The sequence below is a fragment of the Channa argus genome, chromosome 3 (genome assembly GCF_033026475.1).
Source record: "Channa argus isolate prfri chromosome 3, Channa argus male v1.0, whole genome shotgun sequence".
NCBI lineage: Eukaryota > Metazoa > Chordata > Actinopteri > Anabantiformes > Channidae > Channa > Channa argus.
In genome coordinates, this window is record NC_090199.1 from 21,989,546 (window position 1) to 22,004,999 (window position 15,454).

At 39.7% G+C, this 15,454-nt stretch overlaps 2 protein-coding genes across 5 annotated transcripts; both read right to left on the reverse strand.

Annotated features, from left to right (window-relative positions):
• Nucleotides 1–568: 568 nt before the first annotated feature.
• tnpo2b (transportin 2b) lies at nucleotides 569–13,573 on the reverse strand. Of its 4 annotated transcripts, none has more exons than XM_067497951.1 (24): nucleotides 13,368–13,573; nucleotides 12,577–12,676; nucleotides 12,265–12,340; nucleotides 11,954–12,103; nucleotides 11,620–11,726; nucleotides 11,394–11,527; nucleotides 11,216–11,297; nucleotides 10,865–10,987; nucleotides 10,645–10,763; nucleotides 10,492–10,552; nucleotides 10,209–10,380; nucleotides 9,827–9,979; nucleotides 8,540–8,765; nucleotides 8,275–8,446; nucleotides 7,983–8,177; nucleotides 7,705–7,863; nucleotides 7,177–7,270; nucleotides 6,872–6,970; nucleotides 6,673–6,768; nucleotides 6,471–6,546; nucleotides 5,726–5,825; nucleotides 5,558–5,632; nucleotides 4,459–4,588; nucleotides 569–3,969 (listed from the first exon to the last, which is right to left on the reverse strand). In XM_067497951.1, exons 2-23 carry the CDS (start codon nucleotides 12,673–12,675, stop codon nucleotides 4,481–4,483), a joined length of 2,676 nt encoding a protein of 891 aa, XP_067354052.1. In that variant the 5' UTR covers nucleotide 12,676; nucleotides 13,368–13,573; the 3' UTR covers nucleotides 569–3,969; nucleotides 4,459–4,480. The 4 variants fall into 4 exon arrangements, with proteins under 4 accessions (XP_067354052.1, XP_067354050.1, XP_067354051.1 ...); XM_067497949.1 differs by lacking the exon at nucleotides 13,368–13,573 and adding an exon at nucleotides 13,021–13,344; XM_067497950.1 differs by lacking the exon at nucleotides 13,368–13,573 and adding an exon at nucleotides 13,021–13,343 and having other exon boundaries at nucleotides 7,177–7,264.
• A 357-nt stretch (nucleotides 13,574–13,930) lies between these two features.
• rln3b (relaxin 3b) lies at nucleotides 13,931–14,765 on the reverse strand. The gene is made up of 2 exons (XM_067497972.1): nucleotides 14,504–14,765; nucleotides 13,931–14,422 (listed from the first exon to the last, which is right to left on the reverse strand). Exons 1-2 carry the CDS (start codon nucleotides 14,679–14,681, stop codon nucleotides 14,142–14,144), a joined length of 459 nt encoding a protein of 152 aa, XP_067354073.1. The 5' UTR covers nucleotides 14,682–14,765; the 3' UTR covers nucleotides 13,931–14,141.
• Between the last annotated feature and the right edge of the window lie 689 nt (nucleotides 14,766–15,454).

The window sequence follows — 15,454 nt, forward strand, 5'->3', positions numbered from 1 at the left end:
GTCCTTGAAACAATCGAGCTTTGTCACAGTGTATCAGTTGCACATTTTTTTTTTGTCTCAAACTGCCTTCATATAGAAGTGTTTGTAGTTATCTGAATATAGGGATGATTATATGATATATTGTGATAGAGACAGAGAAAGAGATTTTTCTCTCATTTACTCTGCTCCAGTTCTACCCAGAGATCCAGGAGAAACAATTAACTTGAGAAACCTGTAGAGTAGCTTATTCCCATAATGTATGTGGCCTAAGATTAACTGTCTAAAGAGATGACCTGAAGTGTTTAAGAAAAACAACACACAACTTTTAAAAAATGGTGGAATCTATCACAATAAATCAGGCAGAAATACAACAGGTTTCCACAGGAAGGTTTCTCAACCCCCTAGTTTTCAGAACAGTTCTCTTCATTATTAATGATTGCTTTGATTTTCTGGCCTAGTTTACAGGCTTTTTTAACAGAGTTGCTGAGTGCAAAAGTCTTAAAATTAAAATGCGATAGGTACTCGAAATTTGATGCAACAAAATAACTGAAGCCATCTGTGGTAAAATGAAAATTGCTTCACAAGGGTGTATCAGAACGTATTTATCACTTTTTAATAATTGTTACATTTTAAAAATTAAATACCGTATATCCTCAAATATGCATAAAACATTTTAATTCTATAGAGTAATGATAATAAACTGTTGTGTATAGTGTATAATCTACAGTCTGACTTGAGGCCACAGTAAATTGCTGTTCATATGTAATTCATGATTGTGACTTAACCTTTCTGTTTTGCATCCTGTGGTCTATACTATTGATTTGCACTATTGTAACAAACAATAAATAAACTGCAATATCCCAAAAGTAGTCAAAAGAAAAGACATCTTACTTTAAACTATGACTTGCATTTGGTGGTAAAGTATTTCACTTCAGACTGGATCATATTCCAGCGATATTCCATTGCTGTAAATAAGCTCCAGGAGCAGGCAGCTGTTATGGAAGCATATACCCAGCAATTTTTCAACAATGTGGATAGAGCTGATAAAACAGTTGTTTTTAAAGACATACACACAGAAAACACGACATAAATGCAGGAAACATCTCAGAGTCTGGATGAGTCTCTAATATTCTTTAAAATATTAGGCTATTTTTAAAGTGCAGAAGAATCCAACCCATCATCTTCTCACAAAAGACACCACACTGGCAACTCTACCAGTCAGCCTTTAGCATGCATGACATGATTTATTTCAATAATCCACAATCCAGCTGGACTTTCCAGAGATTTTACACATAAACTCTAAATCAAATAATAGACTTGAAAGGATTTTATTTCCCTTCCCACCTTCCAAAAAATGGGCACATGACTGGTGAATAGCAAAAAGGTACCAGAGTCTGTCAAAAATTGCCAAACTGCAACAATATCGTGCTCTTTATTATATAAACAAATTAAAAAAAAAATAATCCATCTGTCCTTTGTTCCCAATCTTTTTTTGCACCTACTCAAAAATGTGTCACCCCTAATGTCATTCAAACCCGCTGTATAAATAAATCTGTCACTGAACGAGTTTAATACAGCTTACTCACAGAAAATGTACTGATGCACTCATCTTTTAGATACAAAAGTGGTTAATGAAACCTCAGTTTTAAACACTGAAATTAACACGCAACTAAAAACATCAACAACTCGTACGAGCACTGAACTAAGAGACTGTAGAACTAGATCTAGACCAGGGCTCAGATTGTCTTGTATTTAAGCTGATTAATGATTGGTTGATTATCTCAGTGGTCACAGTCTAGGTCAAATCAAGCGTCAGTGTTTGTTTCCAAAAGGTCAGCATGCTAAAAAGCACTGGCAGAATATCCATGAAAAAATATAGATCCCTTATTAAATTTTGCTGATTATTCCGCGATTCATTTTAAAAAGTCTTACATCACCATGATGCAAATATTGAATACTGAAATAGCAGCTTTTCTCTACTTATTGTTTTGATATTTCAGTGGCTATTGCTCTTTGGCAGTGTCCTAGCTCTTATTCTTGTACATAAACTGTGCTCTCCTCGTGTTCTGAATTGAGGTTGTGTGTTGGTGTGTAAAGGGCAGTCATATTACTGTTTACATAGATATACTTTAAACATACACTACTGCACACACATTCACACACACACACACACACTGATAACACAGGAAACACAGCATGCACACAAAGTAGGTTAAGAACCCTTCCAAACAAAATATTTGCACCCCTACTGTGCACACATCATATGACCGCCATCTAACTATCCAAAACATGCTCACTGGCCACAAAAGGTACTCATGCGTGCCTACTCATGCTCATGCCCAAGTCAAAATCTCACACATGTACACACACACACAGTACACACACACCTTAGCAATATGGCAAGGTTAGTCATTGTAAAAGTGCGGATTAGTCGCAGTTTCACAAAGGTGTTTTTATTCGCCATTTAGTATTGGTATATTTTTGCCATTCACAAAAAGACATAGTTTCACAGTGCAACACATTATGACAAACACGGACATTAGGGTCAAGACTTATCATATGGGTGAGGTCAAAAAAAAGTCCATACAAAAATGAAAGGTAAAATAAAAAAGTGCAAAAACAATTTAACAGTCACTGACAATAGCATTAAATTTTTTGTGTTAATTGTGTGAATTTTAAGTCCACTATAGAAACAAAAGTCATCAGTAGCAGCAAAAACAAAAAACTAAAAAACAAAAATATGGACCAGTTTTAAAACAATATAAAGATCAAAATTACACTGCCAATCACTATTTTACTTAAGATATCAATATGGCATCAAATGGATATTGATACGAATGTAGACGTAAACAAGTACACATTCACTCCTGCATACGCGCACACACACACAAACACTTGGTCACAGTTAATAGGTGCCAAGGACATTGAGGTGGGAGTCAAGTTTTAGCTTGGTACCATATGGAAAACAATACATATTTCACACACTGTTAACACAGAATGCCGAAGTAAGGATTTACAAACTGCACATGCATGTGTGCATGCGCGCACGCACACACACAAACGAAAGATCTAATTATCGTTCTAGGATTACTTCCCCTCTGGTGAGAAAAACAAATGTGTTAGCCCTAATCCTCCCTTCCTAGAGGAATGGTTTCTGTGAAGCCACCAGGAAAGACACTTGCTCTTATTTTTGTTGGTTTTTGTTTCTGATCAGGTAGAAAACGTGACAGGAATATATCTGATAAATGGATAGCTCTATTAAGCAGCACTCTTGTCAAAATAAACGTCAGAAACATAGATGTGGATAGCGAGATTATCTTACAGTTAAGTAGAATTCTGTGACTACAGATGAAGTAATTTATATTGATTCCTATTCCCCAGAAAAGAAAAACATCACCCAGAAAAAAAGCAGAGTTTAGACACCTGTCTATCCCTAACTACAAGTAATACGTCTCAAAAAGTCTAAATAATAGTGCCACCCACAGTCAGTTCCATGTACTGCATGTACAGCATGTGCAAGTGTTTGTGTGAGTCTGTGTACGTTGGTCTGTCTCTGTCAGTCAAGCTATTGGTTACTCTTAAGTTTATGAATCCCAATAAAATCTTTCAGCCAAGTAACAGACCGTACCACACCTTTATTTCCCTGCCTTCTTATTCATTACCTTTCCTGTCTTTCCCTGAACTTTCTCTGTGCCTCTCTTTCCTTACCTCCCTCTCTCTCTTCCTGCATGTCCTTCTCTCTGTCCCTTTCTATCTGTCCCTACCTGTTAGTTTTTCTGTGTCGGGTCCCTGCCTAGTTAATCTAGAGGTGTCCCCCCTGTCCCTCCCTCCCTCCCGCCCACCCTCCCTCTATGGACAAACACATAGGGCGTGGGGGCCGTCCGCCAGGGGGAGCGGCCAATAGCATCCCTCTCCCTCCCCCCAGATCAGGGCAGTGCAATACACAGATGGATGAGTTTCCCATTCACCCTCCTCCTGCTGCTGGCTCACCTAGGAAGATGGACAAAAGGGAAAGCAATTCCAAATATTAAACCTCAAATTAAACCTTAATGCAATTAATTTAGATTTAAAGAACAATTTGGGTAAATTTCTCAATTATATTGTCTGAAATCGCCATATAGATGCTAAAACCAATGAAAATCTTCTACTCATGTTTAGTGTGAACAACTTATTTTTAACAAATGCTGCCCCAAACTTTTTACAGCAGTCTGTAAGTCAAATGCACTTCAGTGGAATAATGGTGATTCACATTCGTTTGGGGGAATATTAGAAGAATGTAATTCATGAATTTTTAAAAATTGTTTTTGTACAACAGAGCTTTGCTGCAAGAGAGCTTTGGTGCATGCAAGTAAGCTAATTCAGGCTGCAGACTGACAGAGAATGAACGTGAGCAGAGGAGATTCACTGTTAGTTTTAGCTTCTCTGTACTGGTTTTACAAAATATGATTAATTTTTAAATAATGATGTGTGTGGGGTTACCTTTAGGGTGGGTGTAGAGAATCTAAACGCCATAGCAGGCTGCAAGTCTCTCCTTCAGTAGTGGGGGGAACTGCTCTGAGAACTGCTGCCAGTTCTCCTCCCCAACCTGCTCCTTAAAACCGTGCAAGATCTGCAGAAAGACAAAAGAAACAGGCATGCTTTCAAATACTTGGCTGGGGTAAACACTAAACATTTTACAATCTTTTAACATCTAGAGATAGATTCATAATTGTTTTAATGAGACCAGACCAAAAAGCGGAGCGCCACATTTAAATGTAGCCAGGCTGAACCAAGTGGGCAAATGTCCCTGGAGTCCAAAAGCTCAGATCAGGTGCACAAAAGTGCAATAAGGTGGGTTCAACATTTTTAGCACTGTTCCCTGTCTTCTTGAACTAGGTCACAATGTAGTTTGAAGACCCATACCAGTTTTGTTTAAACTTTACATATTTTTTGCTAAAAATAGGTACCTACGACTGCTGGATATGAGGCTGACTGGAGTATTAGAACTGACCCAGACAGTAAAGGTCTAGGGCCTTTTACTTTGGTCTGGATATGAAAATACTATGTACTAAGCAAAATTCTTTTACATAAGCAGTATAATAATAGTAACATTAAACAAAACAGCCATGATTAGTAGATTTATTTTGGCTATAACGGAATCTATCTTTTGTAAACACGTTGGGAAACTGGAATAAAACATGTGGAATTATTATAGAAATCATGTAATCTGTGAGTTGTGGAGGATGACCCACCCTGGTGTAGGCATTCAGTAAGCTGAGTGTTAAGACTGTAAAATAAAACCCTAACCAATAATCTGATTAATTATACTGAGCTAATTGCTAGAATTTATAAAAGTGAATTCAACACCGTAATGTGGTACAGTAAGCTTTGAGGGGTAGGCTACTTAAATATCTTGAGAAAACAAGAGTAGTGTCTATGCTGCTGAGCCTTAGAGCATAAAACTGTGACAAACACTCTGATGCCAGAAGAATGAGAAGTGTGATGATCCCACAGTGAATTACAATCTGTGTCTGAATTGGATTAGTTGTGGAAGCGTCTATTCCTAAATAAGACCATGACCCACTTGACCTTGACTCACCTTGTAAAACATGTCCCTCAGATCATCTTTAGGATTCACCCAGGAGGCCACCGCATCACAAAAGAAGATGAAGTCCTGAACAAACACGGGAAGCAGTGAGAAAGTTCTTAAGACAAAGCCCCCAAAATATAAAATATACAGATAAATATACAGCATACAACGTCTCACCTGCACCACACCTCCTGGGTTCACACCAATCATAATGCAAATCCCGCGGAAGGCAGAGTCTTTCTCCTCATTGTCCCTGATGTTCCGCAGAGATGTACACCTGCCATGCCGAATTATTAACCAATCAGCAGCTGTTTAACTCAATACTGCCACCAGATTTAAACTCTCATATATTATATGTGACAGAACATTAGTAAAATCTACTACCTAGAAAAAAGTGTGCTAAAACAAATTTCAAAATGTAAAAAAACAAAAACGCCATGACGTCATTATCCTACAGTGTCAGAAAGTATTTTTGTTTTTTTGTGTAGGCTCAAGAAAACTTTAAGACTTCTGTGTTTTACTACTTGCCAATTGTACACATTTCACAATTATTGGAATAAATAAGTCCACACCAAAGCCATTTTGATGCTGTGATTGTGTTCTACAACAATGTGATCTCAAAACATAAATAAAATAAAAATGTGAAAAATTCAGAAATGAGTTAACATGTATTCCCTGCTGAGGAACCAAATTCAACAGGTTTTTGCCAAGCATGGATGAGCAAACCAATATGTGCAGAATGAAAAAAGAATGAATATTCTGTGATGTTGTATAACAACAGAGGATTAGGGGAAGAGTGTGTAAGATATACAACAACTGCAATACTGACTGTGTCCGTGCAGATGTTGTACATTACAGGTACACCACAAAGACGTCATGACATTTCTATTGAAAGACAAAGAAAGAATCAACTGCTGCTCACCAAGGCCGGATAAATTGTGGCAACATCGGAGCAACCTCCTGAGGACACACATAGCCCAGACGACCAATGGTAATTGCTAAAGAAGGACAGAGAGAAGTCAGTATGGTAATGTGATATCTACTCCCATGTGACAAATGCTCTAATTTTCCAACTTCAAATCCGTCCTGAAAAAGAAAAATGTAAAATGTGTGTATTTGTTTACCAGTGTTCTCCAGCAGGGTCTTGGGGGTGTTAGGTCGATTAATAATCTCAACCAGTTGGTTCAGAACCATAGCGATGTAAGGCTGCATCTCCACTCCTGACAGAGCAGACAATTTATGTGACACACAAATCAATAGACAGCTAATTTTCAGCCACACAAGCACTTAACATCGTATAAAAATAGATCTGTTTCAACTCACCCATCTGCATACAGATCTCTCCTATGGCCCAGGTAGCATTGTTGCAGACAGAAATAAACTCCGGGTTCAGATTTGTACCAAGGATCGGCATGAATTCAGCTAAAAAAAAAAAACAGGCACAACAATATTAACAGCAATATCTCCACATCAGACACACAAAAGAGACAATGATAGGACATTTTTAGGTACTATACAAGTGTGTGTGTGTGTGTGTGTGTGTGTGTGTGTGTGTGTGTGTGTGTGTGTGTGTGTGTGTGTGTGTGTGTGTGTGTGTGGTTAAGCAAGTGAGACAATGAGATAATTACCAATACACGGTTTGACATGGGGGAAGCAGGCCTTGGTCAAGTCACCCAGTAGAGCAAATGAACTCTGTCTCACTTCAGGCATCGTATCCTGGAACAAAAGACACAGAGACAAAGACAAATGTGAAAACACACACTGTCTTTATTCCTAAAATTGTTTAATGTTTAATTTATTTCTTGCAAAAGCTACAGCATCTACCAGCACAATATATAGACAAGACTAGCACAATAAAAGCATGAAATTAGCACGTTTCCTGGGGCTGGGGCTATAATAGTGCTATAAATGAACAGCAAGGCTTCTATCATTGAGATCATTCAAACACAGATGTACATGCATGCATGTCCCTGTCCTCTGTATGTGTACAGCTAAACCATTCCAGGAATGTTGGACTAGTGCTCAAACAACGAGGTTATTACAAAGTATGTAAATAAAGTACATTAAATATCTGCTGTTTACTGTTAGATTAGAGAAAAAAAAAATCAGAGATTGTAACTTTATGATCAAATTGGATAGAATTAGACTCTCCTCACCTGCATGCACTGGAAAAGCAGAGTCATAATGTTACTGCGAGCCACAAGTGTGTCCACATGGCCCCCGAGTCCCTCAGCCAAGCCACTTAAAAGATCCAGTGCCACAATCATGAAGTCCTTATCAGGTGCTTCGTACTGGTCTGGCTGTTGACTATACATCTGAGACAAACAAAGAAGAATGTGGAGACAAAAGGTCGTATGTTGGACAATGGGATAAAGTCTCATTTAAAGCAGCAAAACCTTGCATTTCCTATGGAAAGTTAGAGTCTGCTGCTCACCATAGCCTGAGCCAGTGTCTTTTGGACCAGGGTGACGCAGCGCTGGTACACAGGCTCGCAATAGGGGAGGAAACCGCTCTGCAGCGCTGTGGCAACAGATGACAGACACTCAAGCAGGGGGAAGAGATCTTTGTCTTCATCCTTCAGCTCATTCCACTTGGCTATCAGCGGAGGCATCAACTTCTGTATGTACTCCTAAAAACAGATTTGTGCAAGTTTGGCCAGTCATTTTTTTTGTTCCCGTACCACAATCAATTCATTGTGTGTAACTGTGTGTGTGTTTGAGACTCACAGGCTGGTTAAGATGGTGTCCCACAGAGTCTGCCAGTGTTCCTATGGCATCATAAAGGATGAGCAGGTTTTTGTGCTGATACTTCCCAAAAGCAAAAACCAGCGTGTCCAGGATGAAGCTCAGATAGGGCACCAGCTCGGTACATGCCTCCTCTTCCAGGGTGGCAAATGCACTTTAGAAAAGATGTGTACAGAGTACACAGAGTATAATTGCAAACTGAGACAACAGAGGCGAGTTAAGCCTATGGGTAAAGAAAGAGCTGTACCTGCATGCTGCCTCCTGCACCCTCTTATTACCATCCAGAATGCGTTTTAACAGCTCGGTCATGAGAGGTTTGAGGTGAGCATCAGGGGGCTGGCTGACCACCCAATGGGCATAGCGGCTGAGGGTCCAGCAGGCAATGGAGCGAACCAGGGCCTTCTTATCACACAAACACTGGATGAGGTGAGGGATGAGCTCAGGCAGGTAAGGAACCATGCCTTGCATACAGCCTGGAACAACAAAACTCTTAAATACAACAGATTCTGGTTGAGGTCTTCAACTCTGGCTACGCGAACAGTGCTGGTAGAAAAACTAAAACCCCTTTTAGACATGTACTGGAATTCTGAGTTTGTCCAGATACTATCACGAGGGGCTGTATGTGAAGATGCAAATGTCTGAGTCTGTTTGTGCAATCTATGTAAATTTTACCCAAACAACAATGAGTAACTGGAGAAACGATTTTTTTAATTTGTGTTGGTTAAGGGCAGACATTGATATTGTCAAACTGATTCAAGAAACAGCACGAGACTTGATCATATATAATCTTCATTGTGCAGATCACTGCAATTTCTGCTGCATACTTTATATTAATTCTTTAGTAAATTTAGATTAATATTCAGTCAGTGTTTTGCTCCATCACAAAACTTTGACTGAGCTTCAGTTGCCAGACAGACTTAACCTTTAACACACTTTGATAAACATGTGAATTAATTTTCCCATGAATACTAAGAAGCTGTTCGGACCCAGAGGCAGCAAAATATCCACAATCTCATAGATACTTCGCCTTTGGGATGTTTTCATGTACGTATGCAGTTCTCTTTCTCCGTCATATGAAGTGCTGCATGTGACTCCTGAGCACAGTTGTATTCTCCCCAATGATTACTTTACACCTATAGCTGTTGCTCTGGGCTTGTTATAACCAATTAGGCTTATAACCTTATTAAGATTCAATGTTGTGCATTTGGAGCCAGCTGATTTCTAGGGAGAGAACCCAAATCATTTCAATTTGTGAACAGTTTATCTAACTGTGGAATGATTAATATCAAAACTATGCAAATTAAATTATTCTTGACTCAAAAGAATTTTGATAGGCATGGTTGACATACTTTTTCCAAACACAGACTGTTAATGTTGGTGTGTCACACATTTGTGTTTCATTAGGTAAAAAAATAAATAAATCATTTTTTATAATTGTAATGCATCAGTTTTCCAAGAGAAATTATTACATCAAGTCAAATGATCCCAGAGATTTAATTTTTCTTTATTTGAATAACTCTTTGTCATGTCTTACCCTCTGCAATAGCCCCCAGGACCAGAATGCCTGACTCCTTGATGACCCAGTCAGGGTGGAAAAGGAGGCCCTTGAGCAGGGGTAGGAGATGGGGAAGCAGCTCTTCGCGAAACACGTTGGCAAGAACATCCAGAGCAGCAGCTGAACACTTCCCTGGTGGAGAGAGACCACTTTTAGCATAAGAGAAATTTGCAAATGACTAGCCCAATACCGTGGATTATAAGAGAATATATATGACCCATTATGGGTAAAATTGCCGGAGATAAGTAAGATTTTTAATAATTATGGTGAAAGTAGCATATATTGTTAATGTTCGATAAGAATAAGAAGTAAGAATTATAACATTACTAGAAAGAATTAAACCTAAATTAATGTTACTTACGTAGGTTCCAGTCAGACAGCGTATCATCATCGTCATCCTCATCTTCATCAATGTCCTCTCCCTCCTCGCCTTCCCCTCCTTCGTGCTGCAGAGTGATAGTGCGGGACTTGTGGAAGCGAGGCTTGATGTCTTGTTCGCTGTCTGGAATTGTCTCATCCTCTTCAACATCACCCTGAAGGATGGAGAGATGGGTGAATGTAGAGTGGACACAGGTGAACAGCAAGAAACAAGAAAAAAGTTTGTTTAAAGAGATTGGAATATGATTGGTGCAGTTATGGCTAACCTTCAAAAGAATAATGTCAATCTCAGAGTATTTCATCCCATTCACCAAGATAGGGATCAGTCTAAGAAAAAACAAGAGCGAGGCAATATTACTAATCGGCTTAAATAATCTTGTCACCAACATAACCTAGTCCAGTGACCTCTTGACACTTACTGGACCAAGTGGCCAGAGAGGGCTTCTTTACAGATGGGCTGTTCAGCAAGAGTCAACCAGAACTCACAGGCCTCCAGAGCTACGTTCTCATCAGGGTCCTGAGTCCGCTGCAGCATGTACTAGTGAAAAACAGCAAGACAATAAAGAGGAGGAAGAAAAGGAAGGGAAATCTAAACATTGTCTATTTAGGATGGTGTGTCAGATCAAATTACACTCTTACTTGGATGATGCTGTGCATGTGTGGGATGAGGCGGTCAATGCGGACTTCCAGCAGCATGACAAGAGCCCTGCACACATTCTTTCTCACTTCACTGTCTTCGTCACCAGCCAATGCAAAAAGGCTCTGGATGGCAAAAATACAAGGAGAGAAATAGAGAGAGTAAATAGTTGATAACTTCCTGCATTGTCTTGGTGTTTTGTTACATATTTTGTCTGAAAGGGGCTCGAGTTGTGACACACAAAATATTATTATTCATTTCACACGATGACAGGATACAACAATATCAAAACCATGCCTTAGGTGTTTAAAAACAACAGAGGTCTATGAAGTAATAAAATCTCAAGGGTTCACCTCAATAAAAGTGTCAATGTTTTCCATCAGGGCCTGAGCTCGACCAATAATGAACTGGTTCACACATGCTATAGCATGAGACCTGGGGGGAAAAAAACAAATGATTATCCCTTCAAATTTAGGTGAAGGACAGTTTGTTATTAGGCATAGTTTCAGACAGGATCAGTGCTTAACTGACCTGATCTTGGGGCTGCAGTGTTTAAAAAACTGGAGGAATTTTGGGATCATTATGTTAAGAGGTCTGTTAAGAGCATCACTATCCAATAACTCTGATGAATCTTCACAGATCTTCTGCAGCGCTCCAAAAGAACCCTAAAAGGCAGATAAATCAAAAAGAAAAAGAGTTACAACATTAAAAGAGACAGACACACTTAATTATTACATTACCATTACAAGAGCCTGACCTCGCAGGTGTTATAGTCCTCCGAGTTGAGCAGATTGCAGAGCTGAGGCAACAGTTCTGGCCATGTCTGCAGCTCTCCTTTAGAAGCTATGGTTGTTATCAGGATGCCTTTATGACAGAGAACAATAAAATTCAGCTTTACAAATCAGGAGTAACTGAAAATTTGAATCCTCGTCACATTCATATTATTGAAAATACAGCACTTACACCCACACAGACACATTACCTGCAAACATTCAGCCACCTACATAGTAGTCTGACTCACATCAGCATGAAATTACAGCTGACATTAGCTTTTTCTTACTCCATTTTCAATTTCCTAATTAAAAACCCACCAATTGTGGCTCTGATAAGCGGTGAAGGATCTCCAATGTTGTTGAGGCATTCTCGTTTGATGAAGTCAGCCACATTGGGGGGGAAGTTCTGGTAGTGAGCCTTTACGTTGTTCTTCAGTATCAGGCCACTCAGTGAGCGAGTAGGCTCGTCTTGAAAAAGAAAAGCAGCAGTGAGATGAGAGTAAAATTATTTGAAAGGATGCTACAGAAATACTGCATTTACTGAGGACAAGGCAAGTTAGGGAGTTATTCAGTAAACAGCCATCCTGTTCTATTCTTAGTGTCCTTATTTTTGTAGTGCACATACATACCCTCAGATTTGAGGCTTGTGAGGACAAAGATGAGATAGTTGTTGAAATCTGGAAACTGATTAAGTTGCTCTAGTTTCTGTCGGTTCTTTTAAGGACTTCAATCATCCACTCACACACACACACAACAAAAGCTCACTTTGTTTGGACATTTGGACAATGTATATTAATATACAAACACAATCAAATAAGCAATCATTGTCATTTACTATAACAAACTAACTCTCCTGGAGAAAGTAAAATCACACATCTTTCTGCCACCACCATTATTCCCCTCTCTCCCACTAACAAACACACAAACAGATGTGAGGATACTTCTTGCACAGCTCTCTGTGTTGCTGTGTCTGGGGACTGAGAGTCCTTGAGTAGCTGAAGCACTTGCTGCAGACCCTGTTCATCTGGCTGCCACTCCATCCTACAACACACAAACGCACACATTATTAAGCTTGTACGCCACATAGGTTTGCTTACAACAAGACTTCTCCCGCTCCAAATGTCGTCACGTTATTACTCAAATCTAGTACAGCCTGAGCTAAGCTACGCAGTAACGACTGTAACCAGCATGCCGCCGTTAAGAACAGCAACGGCGGTCGAATGCAGGAAACCTGGTTGAATCTTAACTTCAAACAGAGTATGCGACATTTATTCTAAATATTTGGACACAATAAAGTAAAACACTGACGGGGATGAGCGAAACACAGACACGTTTGTTCCTGTCTTCTAGAAGTACCACTACACGGTCGTCCCTTTGCATCTTACATGAATCTAGTAGTCACACTGTTTGTCAACCGCGACCTGTCCAGCCTTGTCCTCATGAGGCCCAAACGGCACAGACTTAAATTTCTGTCTCATTCAGCTAGCACGCTAGCTAAGCGTTGCTATGATACTTAGCAGACACAACATATTTACGCCGAAAAGCGGCTGCAAAACGGTATCGTTCAATAACTATCGGGACGCCACTTTGCGCTGTCCGAGGTATGTCTGTAATAAAAGCAACAAAGAGAGCGCATTAATATTCATAACACAGCAGTCCCATCTCAAATCCCGACAGCTTCCAGTAGCATGTCCAGCTAGCATCATCTTGAAAGTAGCGCGAAAGGTTTTACCTGCTCACTCCGATGTAGTAGATCTTTATTTCTAAGAAAAGTAGTGCAGTTACGCTGTAGCAAGCAACATTAAATATAATATAACTATGATATGTGTTGCTAAATATAAACTTCGAATCTCAATAGATCTGTGTGGTTGCTATGCTAACTGGTATGTAACAGAGATTGCATGCCTTGCAATCAAGCCGGGTGATCGGTTTGATCAAGTTCGGCTTCCGTACAGGACGCGCTATCGGGGAAGGTATCGTCGTAGCTGTGCAGCAAAACTCAAGATTTGTTGACAATGTCTCATCATGAATGTTATAATTAAACTTCTGCGTGCAAACACCTTGAAATATACAAAATGTCTCACATGTACTATGTTACTGTCGACTGCACAGGACTTCAAGTTTGTTTATTTTGCTCATACCCTCTAGAAACCAGAAACATGAAAAAAACTTTTTCATGACTCTTACTGCTATCGCCACCACTTCCTTAATTTTGGAACCGAGTTTCTTAACGTTCTTTGAAAAGTGGAAGTGTTACGACAGCCTGAATTATATATTTTGTAAAAGGAACAAAGACTTTTATTACAACTACACAAAGCTTTATTATACATATGTATGAATCTATGAAATTTACAATAAACACATTTTGAGTACATATTAACATTAACGTATCAATCAACACAGGGGCACTAAATGTGAAATTTCAATTATTATAAGTGACAATAAATCGTGGAATTACATAGGAAAAACTAGTGTGACAGGACAAGACATATTTAGGAAAGTGGAATCAGCACAGAGAGCTGATTTCACTCTTGCTGCATCCCCACTTGCAGCAGGCATTGGACAGTCCAACCACTACATCCCGCCCTTTCCTATCTGCACTCCGCAGAGCCTCTAGCACATCCTCTGAAATTGGCGAGCGAGCTGAGCGGCTGAATCCAGTAAACACAGATGCTGCATCCAATGTCTGATCTTTCCATGATTGGGATTCTGTAGGGTCCGGCCCGCTCATAAGTTGAGGGATGGAATTTGTGTCCCAGGGGTCAAAGGCTTCTTGTCCAGTAAGAGCTAATAAAAAGAAAGGGTAATCTTCTTAATATAACTGGTTGGTTCTAGGATAACATGTCACATGGTCTCAAACAGTCTTACCTGAGACTTCAGGTATGCTTCTTCGCCAGCGAGAACCACCACAGGTAAAGATGACAGCTCGTATAAATTCTCTTCCACACAGTTTCACCCCATAGAAAGAGGGATGGCTTTCATTGGAGTGAACCCTGTCCACCAGTGCTACCAACAAGCCCAGGGTCAAGAGTGCTGCCTTCCACATGGTGAGAGTGAACAGATGCCAAAGTTTTCTTAAAGGCTGGGAAGCTTTTGAGGTGTCTGTGTGGTTTGTGCGTCTTTCTGGTCAGGCCCCCCACCTTATATAAGCCTCAGGATCTCAGAGAAGGACCTAAACTAACCTCAAAGCTTTGTCCTGCCCAAAGATAAGAGCAGAGACCTTTAGGGGCAACAATGAATAGAAAAAGAAAAGTTGTGATTAAGTACCGAATGATACCAGAGGTGATGTCAACAGCGTTCTTGGGTATCTAATCGTCTGTGACCTTTTGTTGGCCTTTATGTCCTTTACATCATTTGCTTGTCATCACCAGAAAAATCTCTCCCTCACTATGTGCTCTGCAACACATTGTGCAAATGGAGAGTGATCTCAATCCAAAGGATATCTACGATGCTATAGGTTTGTGTCTTCTGCAAGTGACCTTCACACACCAGACTTCTTTAGACAAGTGGTTATAATGCATTGACACAAATCATCTGTAAACTTCTGATTGTTATACAATATTAATAACTTACGAGTGAAGTAGAGATAAGAGACGGTAACATTTTATGTGCAGTTATGTTTTTGTAACGATTTTTACCGGTATGCCTGATATTCAGTGTAATAATAAAATCAGTAACATCAGAAGTGGTAATTTGACGTTGGACTCGGTAAACGTGACAGACATGTTCTGCCTACCAATCCATAAAATGTTTTATTATTGACGCAACAACCACCACCAAAGTTAGCCAATCGGGACTTGGTCTAAGGCGGGGCAACGA

Excerpts from the sequence above, each read along its gene's own strand:
- rln3b (XM_067497972.1), bottom strand. The coding sequence starts at position 14,681 with ATGTGGAAGGCAGCACTCTTGACCCTGGGCTTGTTGGTAGCACTGGTG. Across the intron at positions 14,423-14,503 it reads AAGCATACCTGAAGTCTCAG|CTCTTACTGGACAAGAAGCC; the intron begins GTAAGACTGTTT and ends TCTTTTTATTAG.
- tnpo2b (XM_067497949.1), bottom strand. The coding sequence starts at position 13,076 with ATGAGGACAAGGCTGGACAGGTCGCGGTTGACAAACAGTGTGACTACT. Across the intron at positions 12,677-13,020 it reads AGTGTGACTACTAGATTCAT|GATGGAGTGGCAGCCAGATG; the intron begins GTAAGATGCAAA and ends TGTGTGTTGTAG. Across the intron at positions 9,980-10,208 it reads GCTGTCTGACTGGAACCTAC|GGAAGTGTTCAGCTGCTGCT; the intron begins GTAAGTAACATT and ends TCTCTCCACCAG.